We start from the raw sequence: 16,097 nt of genomic DNA on the forward strand, positions 1-16,097 counted from the left end.
GCTCAGGAGGCCAGGAAACCGTGACAATAACAAACGGCGGGGTCGAGAGTCGCTCGCGAGTCTACACACACACACACAGACCCCACTCCACTCCACACACACAACATCTCCGATGTGCATGCATAGGGCTTCCTGAAAAGTGTGTGTTGCTGTTTCCCAGATTAAACATTCAAATGCACTATCCTTTATGGTTTTCTGAGAATAAATATTTGTCCAAGGAGTAGAACGGGGAGGAACAGAGAACACAGCCTTCGGGAAGGCGTTCTAAAAACAAACGCATTATCAGCGTGATAGGGGTTAAACCTGCCGTGTTGCTTTAGGACCGGCTGGCGGCTGACAGCTGACGTGAGAAACAGGTTCCCACAGACTCAGGGACACCCACAGCGCCCACACACACACACACACACACACACACCCTCCCAGACCCTCTCCTGAATAGTGTCACACTGAGACCTGGGACCATCTCCCTCACAGCAAGGCATACTCGTGACCCCCTTTCCACACTGATCCTTTTAGCTGCTGCACTGCCCGACCCGGGAAGAGGGTAACTCTGAAGTCATGAGGAGAAAGAGACCGAGACAGTGAGTAGTACATAAAACAGGGCCCCAAAGATCTGAAGCAGCCTTTTGGAGGGCCTTTGAAGGACACTTATCCTCTTATCAGCATTGGACACAGTTAAGCCAAGTCTCAACAAGTCTTCATTCAAGAGCGTGTGAGAGGAGAGGAGAGGAGAAGAGAGGAGAGGAAAAAAGACTGTCTAGCTGATTGGTCCCCCCCCCCCCATCTACCAAAAGAAGAAGGAAGCAGTCATCAGAAAACACACAAGACTGACTGTTACCTAACAGAGCTACATATCGCTCTGCCCCACCCCTCGCATTACCCTAACAACTCTCCTCAGGGCCAGCCGTTGTCGTTTGCTGTTAAAAACAACCGGTGGGTCTTAGACTTACAAATCCTTCCTCTAAGCCTGTTAGTAATATAAAGTAAATAATATTAGGAGGTCATTGTGTTTAAAAAAAAAAAGAAATCTGGCTCATCTCTGCCCCATAAACCATAGCCTACCTACTGTGTAGAGATTGAGTGGCAAACACAGTGGAACACCCTCTCCTGGGGGCTTTGTGTGTGTGTGTGTGTGTGTGTGTGTGTGTGTGTGTGTGCCTGCGTGCGTGTCTGAAGGTGTGGGAGAAGGCTCATCAAACAGGCTCCAGATACCAGAAAAGGTTAAACTAATCTATGAATACCACAAATACAAAACCGGCATCAGATTAGAGGCCTTTCATTTGCAAATGAAGACATCCCATAACGGCATTCCAGACTTCCTGTCCGTGCTGTTATCAGTCCCCCAAAGAACCTCTCAATTGTGATACAAGTGATACGAGTCAAACTGGTGGGAGGTGTTCCTCGCTAGAAAACAAACCTATAACCAAGCCTCCAGGTGAACACATGAAACAATCTACAAGAATGCGCGGCTGGCTGTAGGACAAGGCTGTCGGCTGGGAAGATAAACCACAGCAGTACCGCTCCCCTCGTCTGGGTTCACTAACTCCACAGCCTCTTATGAAAGGTGTATCTTTGAAGATAGGCCAGAACCCAACCCAGTCTCCAGCTAGCGCTGCAATGGCCTGTCAAACAATAGCAATCTCCTCCTCCGCGAGATTAGCCAAAACAGATCTCATGACTCTCCGCTCTCAAACAGACGGGAATGCCGGCTAGCTGCATCAGATTGTCTATCTTTAGACTCTGCCGCTGGTTCTCTCTCACGCTACCAGGACCATGACATAATCACATTGGGTGTTTGGAGAGCTGTCAGAATACAGGAACACGGAGCCCGGAGCTCACACTGCAAACACGGTGGAAACAGTCTGTCCTCACAGACGGAAAGTCCCTAAACTGAAAACATTCAACCAAGCCCAACAAACACACAAACATACTGTCCTGTACTTGTATACAAAGTATCAGAGTAAAGAAGGGGCGTGCGTGTGTGTGTGTGAGAGAGAGGGAGAGCGCGTGCGCGTGTGTGTTGACATGTGTGTTTGACTGCTGACTTCCCATACACAGAATCGGTCCCACAGTCCTGACATTTTTCCTGCACTTCCATGCCAAATACAATCCGTACCCTAGCCCCAGCACTGCTGATGTGGCATCTGACCCCGTGACCATGCGGTCCGGGCCCAAGCGCTGGGCCGGGCCGGGCCATATTAGGACCGCGTGTGCGTGGGAATGGGCAGGTCCGGAGGAGAGAGCCGTGCACCTCGCTGAAGCCATCTGATGTGACGGCTCTGAGAGAGGCTGTTCCCCGGCTGCGATCTCAGCGGATGGGGGGTGGGGTGGGGGTGGTGAGGAGGAGGTTCCCCCTTGTTGGTTCTGTTTGACAGCTTGTCTGTGTTGTTCCACCAGACGCTCTGCTGAGCTGGTGGAGGGGTGTTCCCAGAGACGGGCAGACAGGCGGATCCCACAATCCCTCAAGCACGCCATACACACATCGGACAGACATCACACACACACACAGACAGACATGCTGTCTCTTTCACACACACACACACACACACAGACCGACAGACATGCTGTCTCTCTCTCTCTCTCTCACTCACACACACACACACACACACACACACACACACACACACACACACACACACAGACATGCTGTCTCTTTCACACACACACACACACAGACAGACATGCTGTCGATTTCACACACACACACACACAGACCGACAGACATGCTGTCTCTCTCTCTCTCTCTCTCACTCACACACACACACACAGACATGTTGTCTCTTTCACACACACACACAGACCGACAGACATGCTGTCTCTCTCTCTCTCACACACACACACACACGCACACACAGACACAAATATTGTCTCCTTCCCCCCCCCCACACACTCACACACAGACGCAAATATTGTCTCCTTCCCCCCCCACACACACACACACACACACACAGACGCAAATATTGTCTCCTTCCCCCCCACACACACACACACACAGAGCCCCTTACCCGGCAGTCTCTCTGCAGGGTCTTCATCAGAGCGTTGTAGGTGTCGGTGTCGAAGTACAGCCCCTCGAGCATATCCTGGAAGTCCAGGTCCTTGTAGGTGGGGCAAGCCTTCTCCCGCTCCTTCCTATTGGCACGCCGCTTGTAGGTGGAGCCCTTCAGGTCGTACTTGTAGTGCATCTTGACGGAGCGCGGCAGCACGTTGTTCATGACCACCAGGCGGATATTGATGCCTCCGGACTGGACACAGTACAGGCCGTAGAACTTGGGCAGCAGCGTGCGAGGGTTCTGGTTCAGGTTCTGTGGACAGACAAGTAGACACATATATGTATGTGCAAGTAGACAAATAGGTAGACAGACAGGTAGACAGGTAGGAAGAAAAGTATTAGACAGACAGGTAGACAGGCATGCATATCATTGTCATTTGGTGTTCCCTGAAGTGATGTAACTTCAAATATAGTTAGTTTAGATATAGTTATATATAGTTTATAGCTTGTATGACTAAGGAGTAACATCCAGGCATCAGGCCTGGGAGGGAGCAGGGAGGACTGACCATGTAGGAAGATAAGTGTTAGACAGACAGGTAGACAGGCAGACAGACAGGTAGACAGGTAGACAGACAAGTAGACAGGCAGACAGACAGGTAGACAGGTAGACAGGAAGGAGGGAAGACTGACTATGTAGGGAGATAAGTGTTAGACAGACAGGTAGACAGGTAGACAGATAAGTAGACAGGCAGGTAGACAGGCAGGTAGACAGACAGGTAGACAGGTAGACAGGAGGGAGTGAGGACTAACCATGTAGGAAGATAAGTGTTAGACAGACAGGTAGACAGGTAGACAGGCAGACAGACAGGCAGACAGACAGGTAGACAGGCAGACAGACAGGTAGACAGGCAGACAGACAGGTAGACAGGCAGACAGGAGGCAGACAGGACTGACCATGTAGTACCCCGGGAGAAGCTTCTGGAGAAACTCGGCCTCTTTGTGCTGCACGGTTTTGACGATGAACTCGTCGTCGCTGGTCAGGTAGAAGAGAGAGCCACTGGCGCCGGGATTGGACAGCTCGATTAGTGGTTCGTTGCAGATGGAGTACTGGGGAGGAAAAACAATAAAACAGGAAACGGTTCAAGTATTCAGCTCTTCGAGCACGGCTCCCGCACAGCTCGCCAGAACGGCATTGGGTAACATATGACCGCTACATTAGACATGGCCTGCTGTACGTCACAGCGAAACAAAGAACACAACATCTGTTTTGTATCGTGGCATTCGAAGAAAACCCGAGTTGTTTTTCCATGCCAGTAGATCTGGTAAACAAACGTAAGGTTCCATTTATGCATGCTCGGCTTTTACAGGTAAGTTGTAGATCATTCACACGCGAGGACGCACGCGCACACGCACACACTTCACCTCACCCTCCTGAACAAACACCTCCCACATGCTCGTGTGACGTCAGTGAGGGCATGAGTGAGAGGCCTGTTGAATTGACAGGGTGTGGCGTGAATCCAGACTGGTCAATAGTTCAGAAGAGGTGTGTGTGTGTGTGTGGGTGTGTAGGTGTGTTTGTACAAAGTGGCTTTTACAAGCCCCACATCCACCTTTATTACTTCCAGTGAGATCAGTCGGGAGCCTCAGGGGCTGAACTGGCTCTGTGTTTCCCGCACACGTGTTTATGAGTTCAGAATATAAAGCCCTTTAGGAACACAGGCCGTGTGTGCAAACACGCAATAGAACACTGCCAATGCACAGCCTTTAATGAGCTGCATGCGCAGGCAGTGGGCTTGGCCCTTACACATGAATACACACGGCCCCGTGTGAGAACGAATGGAAGTCAGGAGAGGAGAGAATGAGGGAGGACTATTTAGGAGAAGAGAGGAAAGAAGTGAGCAGATGTGTGCTGTGTCGTCAGGGAAGACCTGATGAGAGATACGGATGGAGGAGAAAGCAGAGGAGAGAATAGGAGAGGAGAGGAGATGAAGAGAGGTCTAGGAGTTCCCTTGCGGCTCGGCAGCCTGTAGTCACGCTGAGCTCTGAGAACTAACACGTTTGCTATTTATCTGCCTTGGCATTCAGGGACCCTGCTGGGTAGCGTGTGTTCGCGTGAGTGTGTGTTGCGTCTTGTTTGGATCTACTGTGTCTTCAACAAACAGGCTGCATAATCAACGCGAGAACATAAATCATAGCATCAAGAGCAATCGTGTTTTTCTCGTCTGCCTCTGTGTCTTCACTGTGCTCTTTCAATGGTTCCTCTGGTGGCCTTTTGTTTATCATAAAACTAGCGAGAAGCAGCATCCAAATCCCTGTTGGTGTTCAGATGAAAGCTTGGTTCATTTCAAACAAATGAGGAAATTGCACTGCACCAGGTTTTCAAATGTGCACCAAAACATGTTTACAACCTCCTGTTTTCAACAGATGCATACTCCAAGTATATTATCGATAATGTGCTACAGTGTAGTGGTGTTCAGAGCTTCATAACAATCCATCCGTTTGACTCAGGTGTGTTGGAGCAGGGAAGCTTCTAGAACATACAGGACACTGGGCCCTGAGGACCAGGGTTGAAGACCACTTCTGTAGTGTATTCTTCTCTGCTCAGTGTAATAATTGCCAGGGGTATAACAGCTTAGCCCAATCAGGGACTCATTGAAAATGGCCCATGAGTGAGATTGTCGTCACAGTGTTGACTCCGGTTCACACACACATGCACACACACAGCAAACACACACACACCTCTGGGAAATCATCACCGTAATCCATTTCCATAGGCAGGGGAGACGATTAAAGCACTCCTAATGAAGGCATGCTCAATTAGTACAATCATTATCTATAATACCAGGATACCGTCCTCCCTCTCTCAATCCTCCCCCTCTTCTTCACTATTACCCCCCTCACCCCCCCATCTCTCTAATCCTTCTCTTCTCCTTCACTATTCCCTCTCCCCACCTCCTCCCACAACTCCATGTAGCCTAAAACCACTTTGCGAAAGCTATGATGTCACCCTGTGTGAACCCCTCAGTGTCTTGAGAGTCCACTCAGTCAACGGACATCTTGTCAGAACAGATTATCCAGACTCTTACCAGATAGTCGTCAGGTTTGATACCAAACAGCTCCCTGAAGTAGCGGAAGGCCAGCGGGGCGTACGTCTTGAAGCGGAAGTCCGGGTAGTGGTGCGCCGGCGTCAGATTGCTCCCCTCGCTGCCGTGTGCAACCGTGAAACCATCCCCACCGGAAACAGAGACACAGGACGGTACGTTAGGGAAAAGACTCTCCTCACAGGGCCTTCCAGCAAGCAAATGAGGGGCGGTTTTTCCAGCCGAATGGTACGTCGAATATAATTTGGACTGACATAGTTTGACTTGATGATTGCATACTCTCAATAATAGGCGACTGACTAACTGGACCAGACAAGTGTGTGTGTGTGTAGACTTAAGTACAGCCTTCTTCAGGAACCATAAAGAGCAGTATTGTAGTGTAATACCCTATGCACAGAACCCCTTGGACAGAGATGAGAGACTATTCTAAACAATAGGAGAAAGGAAAAAGAAAAAACGAGAGTAAGAGACACACAATAACAGGTTTCAGTGTTCACCCCCTGAAGACGAGTCTTGCCAGTATGAGATCATCACAGCTTACATGAACCTTGAACCGGGGCCGAGCACACATACCAAGGAGTAATGACTTTCACTCTTTCAGACTGCAATCCTTTGGGCACTGCTCCTTCCCCCCACCTTTTCACTGTAAGACTGTAAGAATAAAAGAGCTGGTTTTCCGCGGAGCTTCGCATGCATGTCTTCTGCTGAAGCTGTGATTTTGAGCCCTCGTTCTGTGAGGGCCAATGCAACAATGTTTTTCCTGGGCCCTGGTGTTCTATTCAGCAACAGGATACAACCCTGTGTAATACAACACCTGTGATTACTCCTGAATGAGGGCTGACTGTTTACTGTGCAGATACAGTCTGTTACCTGTTACAGTCAGTCACCCATGCAGTGGAGAGAAGGAGAGAGAGAGAGACAGAGACAGAGAGAGACAGAGACAGAGACAGAGAGACAGAGAGAGAGAGAGAGAGAGAGAGAGAGAGAGAGAGAGAGAGAGAGAGAGAGAGAGAGAGAGAGAGAGAGAGAGAGAAAGCCCTTGAGTAAAAGACACTCAGAGGCAAAGCCACACTCCTGGAAGATTGTAGCACCCTGAGTGTCTCCTCCTCCTCTGCCCAGACGTGTGTGTGTTTGTGTGTGTGTGGTGTGTGTACGTGTGTGTGTGTGTACGTGTGTATGTTGTCACAGTCACAACAGACATGCAGCACTCCTGGGTGATTTGACAGTTGCCCTGTCTCTCTCTCCCTCTCTCTCTGTCTTTGTCTGAGAGCTGCTGGAGGAAGAGGAAGAGAAGGAGAATAAGAGACTGTGAGATCTCGGCCACCCTCACTCATCTATCTTGTCAACATCCATAAAGATGATGGACAGAAAGAGGTGTGGACAAAAGAGAGAGAGAGGTAGGAGAGAGAGACAGAGAAAGAGACAGAGAGAGAGAGAGAGAGAGAGAGAGAGAGAGAGAGAGAGAGAGAGAGAGAGAGACAGAGACAGAGAGAGAGACAGAGAGAGAGACAGAGAGAGAGAGAGAGAGAGAGAGAGAGAGAGAGAGACAGAGAGAGGGGAGAGAGAGAGAGCAGATCATTCCAAGCCGGTCAATAGAGGGCTGGCGCCACGTCACAGCATCACCTTCCTCCTCCGCTTCTTTCTGTTTGTTTTTCCTCCACAGAGCGTTCCTTTGTCCCGCGCCCAACAGAGGCCACGGCCTCGCAGCCTACTTACATTGTGGTCTTCCTGTCACCTGACGCATCTCAGTGAAAAGGCGACCGTGAAGGGAAAAAGACACGTGCGGAGCCGGTGGGAAGCACATGGGGAAAAGCTGTCAGGTGTGCATGCTGGAAGCCAATCGAATCCGAGGGAGACTAGCTACATGGTCTGGCTTCTGGTGGGCTAGAAGCTGGGAGAGACCGGTTGCTTCTGCACACATCTGACCCTCCACTGAGTCTGGGCTGGTGATGAACAGTGGACCACAGTCATCCATGTGTCCCGGCACTATGGAGTTTAACTGATTTCCATCAAGTTTCGATACTAAAGAAGAGATTTGCATGTTCTGGGGAACTGAACTGAAAGCAATTTCCTGGTTTGGCAGACTCCATCACATTCTCTGTAGACACACACTAACACACACACACACACACACACCCTACAAAACTTGTCAAAAGGTATTTGAAGCTATATGACACATAGTGACTATGGCATATAGCAGTTAAATGAAAGAGTAAGAGGTCTATTAATACTGCATGATGGTGTGAAAGAGCTAATAAATGTGTCTCTGAGAGTGTGTGAGAGAGGGTAGGCATGTCTCTGCACACGCACCCTTATAAACACACACATCTGTAGGTGTGTGTCGAGTTATGCAAGAACTTTCCAGGAGCCGATGATGTCATGAAGAAACATTACTGGCTCGTTACGGAAAAAACGGCATGTTTCCCTCTCAAGAGTTTGTGGTAATCTGATTTCCTGGAGAACAAACCCAAAAGGAATGGCTTCAAGCCATGAACCACACACACCAAGGCCTTTAATCCACACCGACACAGCCACACACGTCACACCACGGTTGTTTTGGACAGGCGTCAGAACCTTCCGGTGAATCAAGTCTCTGTGTGACGATGACCTAGTTTGACTCTGAACTCCTACTGCAGTCTCATGAGAATATGTGGAGATTTCAGTCAGTCCCGTTGAGAACCAGCAGGCAGACCAAGTTGAGAAGTCGCTTTTATATTCGAGTAGGCTGTATTAGAATCTCAGCCTACAAATAATATGTGTTTATGAGGAAGCTCTCTGATTCACAGTCCCCCTTGACGAACAGAGCAGTGAGTCTTGTGCCGATCTTACAGTCCTCCAATCAGCATGAGCATGATCACCAGGCCCTCACGACGTCGTCACTAAAGCTACCCTCTCCCGGCGTCCTTTAGCGCCGGTCGTGACCGTTACTATGGTAACGGCGGCGGTCGTCAGCTCACCTGGGGAGGAAGACGCTCTCCACCACGTAGAAGTCCTGCATGAGGACGTCTCTGTCGGGCTTGGAGGTCAGGTTGCCCACCGTGTAGCCGATGCCCAGCTGGATGGCTCCTTTCAGAGCGGAGGAGGTGGTCTGGAGGGGGGGGGGGGGGGGGGACAGAGTCACGTCAACCACTTCCCCACTCTTATTTTGCATACCAATTGGGCTCTGTTTACAAACTGGGTTTCTACAAAATCTATCATTGGAGAGAGAATTAGAGATAATTAGAGTACCAAGCAACAGAAGTCTGGGCCCAAACTAGATTTTAATAGATTTATTGGATAGACAGAAGGTCAAATCAACATAACATGTCGTACAACAGTATATTAATCCCTGTGCTTGGCGCTCAAATAAACAACACATTTTTTCATCATTGGGAAAACAATAGCCTACATACTTCCTTTGAGGGGCTGCCATGTTAGAAAAATATAGCCGATAATTGAATGTGAAAGGGCTCTCTGGCAGGGAGAACTGTGAAAGGTCAGGGGATAAAGCTCTTTAGACAGACGTTTGAGCCAAATCAAAGTTAAGGGGCTCTAGGACCGCACGGTAATAAGCAGGGGCGGGTTCCAACAGCGACGCCATGAAACCAGCCTCTCAGGCTGCCATGAGAGGCCAGTAAACCCTTCCAGAACAGTGAGGCCCTGTTGAGCTGAGGCACTTCAACTCTTTACCTTTTTATATGTCTTCTCCCCGCCCGTGTTCCGAGACACGCCCAATCCATTTTCCGTAGCCGTCGACATCTGAGAGGAGAGACGGAACAGTGAGGTCGAGGCTGGTCTTCGCCTCACTGACCACCACAGTCTCATGCACTCTCACCACAAAAGTTACGCAGGTTTACATTTACGCGTATTCATTGAGCAGACGCTTTTATCCAAAGTGACTTCCAAGAGAGAGCTTTACAAAAAGTGTATAGGTCAACTCTCATACACAACGAGATAGCTCCCCCCCCCCCAAACAAACATTGCGGGTAGCCAAAACATGAAGCATAAATCATGATGAGCAAATAAGTGCCGAAGGGAAAAAAAGAACACACAAGGTTTAGACGACGAGGGGGAATGGGGTGAGTGAGAGGTTGACGGGGGCAGCGCTGATCTACCTTGCTTAGGGACAAGCCGCGCGGGACAAGCAGAATTCAGGGCTGCATCTCTGGAGCATCAGGCTTGGCTGGAGACATGGAGAGAGGGGCCTGAACCGGCCTGCAGACCCTGTGAGGGAACAGAGGACACCGACTCATTACGGCATCATTATAGAACACACACACACGGAGACAAAGCCCTGAGCTGCTGCATTATCAGCCTGTTCAGCTTCAGACGTTTTTGAGCTGAAACTTGGAGAAAATGTCCGGCAGCAGGCACTTTTTAATTAACTGTGAAATTTCAGTCGACAATCCTTTTGTGATCTCATTATAGCAGCCATTTCAGTGCGGAGCCCTGCAGACATTCAATTTTAATCTTATTTCCAATTAATTCCCTACCAGTTAAGAGAGGCCCTTTAAGTCTATTTCCAAACACTCGCTGCAGAGTAGTCCTGGCAGTCAAGGATCCCAAATGTAAAACAGTGTTTGTGTGGCTGCGCCTGCACGTGTGTGTGTGTGCACTCCAACCCCCCTGGACCACCTCATTAGAGAGCTTGCACAGACACTGCTGCCTCACCACTGTCACCCCACACATCACCCTCCACCGCCATAACAAGCCAGCTGCCATCATAACATCACTCACAGCCCCACTCCACTAACCCCCTCCCCTCCCTCCCTCCCTCCCTCCCTCCCTCCCTCCCTCCCTCCCTCCCTCCCTCCCTCCCTCCCTCCCTCCCTCCCTCCCTCCCTCCCTCCCTCCCTCCCTCCCTCCCTCCCTCCCTCCCTCCCTCCCTCCCTCCCTCCCTCCCTCCCTCCCTCCCTCCACACACACACACCTTCCACTAGACTGAGGATCTGTGCAGCGGGGGGGAAGGGAGGGAGAATGTGTGTGTGTGCGTGTGTGCGTGCAGCCATCCGTGCTGCAGTAACTACCCTGGATAAATGACAGTAAAGCACCCTGACAGAGCGCAGCCCCCTGGCTGAGGAGGTGAGAGCAGTAAGAGTGGGCGAGACTCCCCCCCCCCCCCCCCAGGGCTGAAACTGACCTGCAGTACTGCCAAGCCCTTATTCAGCCAAAGCAACAGCAGCCTATCCACCTCATAGCCCCACCCCTCTGTCTCTGTCTCTCGCTCTCTCTTAATGACAATCTACGTCTTGCAATTGTTTAATATGACAGTGTGCGCATGTGTTTCGATGAAAAGAGAGAGAGAGAGAGAGAGAGAGAGAGAGAGAGAGAGAGAGAGAGAGAGAGAGAGAGAGAGAGAGAGAGAGAGAGAGAGAGAGAGAGAGAGAGAGAGAGAGAGAGAGAGAGAGAGTGAGTGAGAGAGTGAGAGAGAGAGAGAGTGAGAGAGACAGGAGAGATAGACAGAGTGGAATATGACCGGAAGGAATTACTCTCTGCGATAACCTCCAAGACTGCAGTAGCCTCAGCACCAGCATATAAATGCACCTGCTCCTTCCAGCTGCACCATATTACATATATCCCACTCGCCCCCCCCCCAACCCCCCCCCCCTCCTCCTATCAACACCCCTTCTCATGCATTGCATTCAATCAGGCCTCAATCTGCTACACACGCCTCTAATCACAGATGATTCTGATTGGTTGCATCCAATCAATATTTGATGTGTGCCAGTCTTGTGATTACATGCAATCATCTTGAACAAATATGCCAGATTTAGATTGATTTCACCAACCTGTTGCCTGTAGTGTGTATCTGTGAGAAAGGCAACGTGGGAATTGTAGAATTGTAGTGCACACACACACACACACAGACTGACTTCAAGAGGGATGCTCATCAGACACTAAGCAGTTATCTGCAGACTCAAGCCAGCTCTACATGCCAGCTCAGCGGTTGCTATAAACACAGGAGCAACACTCTTATGTGATTTGTGTTATATCTAGAAGACACTACAGCTGCTGTGCGCTGTATTCTCTTCACAGGCAGACACAGAGGGCTAATGTTGGGTGCTAGCCTCCAGCCTAGCCGAGCAAGCAGTGAGAGTAGTTTACATAATACATGTTGACTCTTTTCAAATGCTACTATTATGCGAAGCGTATTTCGCAAACGCTCACGCCTCACGAATCACGCTCCAGACTGAAATGATACATGAAGCGGAGGAGAGGGCGCTCTGACAACGAGCGCAGTCCTCGTTGGTCTGCTCATAGCTGGTCCACTATGCTGCATGAACACGTGAAATGCTAATGTCTGTCTGTCTCTCTGTCTGTCTGCCTGCTCCCATCAAATCGCCCCCTGCTTGCCTATGCTGTTATGAATGTCATTGTGAAGTGGCCTGTTATCTCTCTCCCTCCCTCTCTATCGCTCTCCCTCTCTGTCTCTCTCTCTCTCTCCTTTGCTCCCTCTCTCTCCAGACCACCTGACCCCTGATCCAGCCGGCTGGTGCACAGACAGCAGACCTTTTTCCAGAACAATCCGTGAGAGGCCCTACAGCTGCTGCCCTGTTGTTCCCCCGTGAAACAAAAGAGCTCGGCTTGGTCCTCTCTCGCGTGCAGTGCCGCAGCCACACCTGGAGTTAGCACACACGCTCGCTGTCACAGCCACGCGTACATGTTCTTACACAACCGTGTGTTTGGCATGGCTAATCAGCAAGCCCTCAGTAGCTCCTTGTGGGAGGGGCAGCGGTTTGGGCTCAAGTCAGATAAGTAATTGATATGGATCAATAATGAAGTGGGAGCCCAGAGCTTTACTGTAAAAAGCCTCTGGTGGAGTATAGGACCCAGGGGACAACTAGCAGGATCAGTTACATTACACCCGACCACGCTGCTGGCTAAATGATGTGTAATCAATGAAGTGTATGTGTGTGTTTGGTTGTTTGTGTTTCTGTGTGTTTATGAGTGGGATAAAGAGAGAGAACGCTTGTTTGTGTAAAAGGGAGAGAGAGAGAGACAGAGAGAGAGGGGGGAGAGAGAGAGATCAGAGCTCAGGAGAGCCAGATCATCAGAGCAATCTAAATTGGTAATAACCTGGAAGTGCTTTTGGATGTGACTTAAACTGAAGCACTCCGATAGCGCAGCGGGGGACATCCTCCATGCAATGAGGCACGAAGCATCGCACACACTCCCACAAACACACCTCCACTTCACACAGTCTGACTGGGAATTCACAATCGCAATCCCTCACAAACACACACACACACACACACACAGCCCTGCTGAGAGACAACAGACAGAGTGTGTGACAGCAAAGTGAACAAGCACGTGAGCCCCCCCCCCCACCCCCACCCCTCCTCGCTCAGTAAAGGCACGGTCACGTGCAGAGCTAGGCCAGGGATGTGCTCCTGAAGTGTGTGTTGTATATGTTACCATGGCACCGGGAGTTTGTCTTTTCCTATCCCTCTCTCTCTCGTCTACGCCACCCAGTCTGACAGGCACCCGAGCACTCAAAACAAACACACCGAACGACCCGCACGTCAAACCATAACTCCACACACCCTCCTCACTGCATGCCAGTCTGACTCCATGCCAACCAGCTACAACACCTCCCCACAAACACACCACACACACACACACACGCACACGCACACCATACATTTGGAATGCTCAGCAGATATCCTGGGCTGCCGTATCTACGGCACGCCCCGACGCTGCACACTCATCCGCCGACCAACCTGGGGGGCTTCCCTGTGCTGACCCACCTGGGGGCCTCTCTGTGCTGACCCACCTGGGGGCCTCTCTGTGCTGACCCACCTGGGGGCCTCTCTGTGCTGACCCACCTGGGGGCCTCTCTGTGCCAACGCCGCGGCCTCTCTGTGCCAACGCCGCGGCCTCTCTGTGCCAACGCCGCGGCCTCTCTGTGCCAACGCCGTGGCGCGCTTTGCCGTGACTCATCCCCTGGGCTCCTCTCTGGGCTTTTACACGTCTCACATGTCAGTTCGCAGATGCTTGCGAGAAGGTTGACAAAGCCTTGAGGCATTGTGTGTTTGTGTGTGTGTGAGAGAGAGTGTGTGTGTGTTCCCTAGACAGTATTGGATTACTGCACCAGATAGAAACAATAATGGTAAATCAATAATGAGCCTAGCTGGTGGGCCTGGGAGGGTGAGGGGGGGGGGGCACAGATCACCAGGCCTCCGTGGCCCCTCCCAACCTCAACACAGAGATGTTCAATAAGCACCACATCTATCATCTGGTGCAGGAGAGAGAGAGAGAGAGAGAGAGAGAGAGAGAGAGAGAGAGAGAGACTGAGAGACTGAGAGAGCGAGAGAGCGAGAGAGCGAGAGACAGAGAGAGCGAGAGACAGAGAGAGCGAGAGCGAGAGAGCGAGAGACAGAGAGAGCGAGAGACAGAGAGCGAGAGACAGAGAGAGAGAGAGGTATTGTCTACTCAAGGAGAAGTCCAGTCAGTCTGTCATAGCAGGCAATCAAGCAAGGGCTGGAAGTGGCAGACACCAGTCTCAGGACCTGCCAAGTCCTGGCTTCCCCCCGGTTCACCACACACAGACAGACAGACAGAGGAGAAGACAGAGGAACACCATTGTAACACAATGTCTCAAGCTGCTCCTGTGTCAGCGACAGAGAGAGGGGGACTCAGGCTGAGTGAGATAGAGGATGAGAACTTCGGGCTGCATCCAACAGCATATTCCATTGTATGGATATTCATCGATGCATCCAACTGAACTGTGTGTTTACTGTATATCATGTGTTGTCATGGGATCTACGTGTGGATAAAAAACAGGGCTCAATAATTGGCTTGTAGGCCTTCCTGCTGCAATTGTTCCTAAGTGAGGCCTGCCAGTGACCTTTCACTGACGGAAAACAGACAGAAGAAGAGGGGGAGAACGGAGAGAGGGAGGGGACGAGCGAGCACACCAACAGCTCAGTTCAGTGACTACAGATACGACCTTTCAGAAGTGTCATGCAAAAAAAAAAAAAGAAAGAAAGGAGGGCAGCAAGGAGAGAGAAGGAGTGAAAGCCTTACAGCAGGGAGGACGAAGAAGAAAGCCCAGGTCAGGTTCGGACGTGAGCGGCAAAGGGGGACGAACGGACGGAGAGCGGGGGAAAAAGGGAGAGAGACAGCGAGGAAAAGACCGAGTATTTGTTATTCAGGGAGTGTCTCGCTCCAGTCCCACTCAGCATGCAGAGCAGTGAGAGGCCTGCTTGTCCATGCCTACAGAGTCACATGGCCCCAGCCAGGAGGGAGAGGGGGGAGAAACAGAGAGAGGCACTGACAGAGAGAGAGGGCTATCTGGGGTACGGATAAAACGAGCGAGGGGTAGGAAGAGGGACAGGGAGACCAGTGTCTCCTTTTCAGCCAAACCTCCAAGACTAGCGAGCCAAAGGCAAGCAGGGGTAGCCTCGTGCTCCCCGAAACCTTGTCCACAAACAAGCCGCAGTTCCAGACAACAACGTCCTACTGTAAACAGAGTCACACGGTGACAAGAGGGAAACAGACCCTTTTCCTGACGACGGGGGAAGCTCGTAACAAAGTCCTGGCTGAACTGAGCCGAGACTCCGGAGTCCCAAGGTTTTTTCTCCAGATGTCAGCGTGAGGTGACAGGGGTGTTGAATATGCATGGAGCTCTGGACAGGGGCAGCTTGTTTGTTATTGTGAGAGGCGGTCAGGCATGGCAGAGAAGGGACAGGGTCACCCTCCATCATTGATATGGGGCCAGCTGAGAAAGAGAGAGAGAGAGAGAGAGAGAGAGAGAGAGAGAGAGAGAGAGAGAGAGAGAGAGAGAGAGAGAGAGAGAGAGAGAGAGAGAGAGAGAGAGAGAGAGAGAGAGAGAGAGAGAGAGAGAGAGAGAGAGAGAGAGAGGGCAGAACAGAACAAACACCAGCAGCAGCCAGTCCTCCACCTCTACCCACCCTCTGTCCTCCTCCAAAAGTCTCTTTCTTCCAGCTTCTCATTACATTCACATTAGCACACTCTTCCACATATTCTCAGGGTCCCTCGCCCTCCCTCCATCCACAGTCCCTCTC

General features: G+C 50.8%; 1 protein-coding gene across 1 annotated transcript in view; it reads right to left on the reverse strand.

The window, feature by feature from the left end:
- Positions 1–16,097, reverse strand: part of pip5k1bb (phosphatidylinositol-4-phosphate 5-kinase, type I, beta b) — a 33,121-nt gene that overhangs the window by 11,481 nt on the left and 5,543 nt on the right. Inside the window, exons 2-7 of the mRNA XM_084690305.1 lie at positions 10,185–10,293; positions 9,760–9,828; positions 9,048–9,178; positions 6,076–6,193; positions 3,944–4,096; positions 3,006–3,302 (exon numbers count right to left, since the gene is read on the reverse strand). Coding sequence (XP_084546431.1) covers positions 3,006–3,302; positions 3,944–4,096; positions 6,076–6,193; positions 9,048–9,178; positions 9,760–9,828 — 768 coding nt within the window. The 5' untranslated portion in view covers positions 10,185–10,293. The remainder of the gene's footprint in view (positions 1–3,005; positions 3,303–3,943; positions 4,097–6,075; positions 6,194–9,047; positions 9,179–9,759; positions 9,829–10,184; positions 10,294–16,097) is intronic.

The sequence above is a fragment of the Hypomesus nipponensis genome, chromosome 24 (genome assembly GCF_054491055.1).
Source record: "Hypomesus nipponensis isolate SF chromosome 24, ASM5449105v1, whole genome shotgun sequence".
Lineage (NCBI taxonomy): Eukaryota > Metazoa > Chordata > Actinopteri > Osmeriformes > Osmeridae > Hypomesus > Hypomesus nipponensis.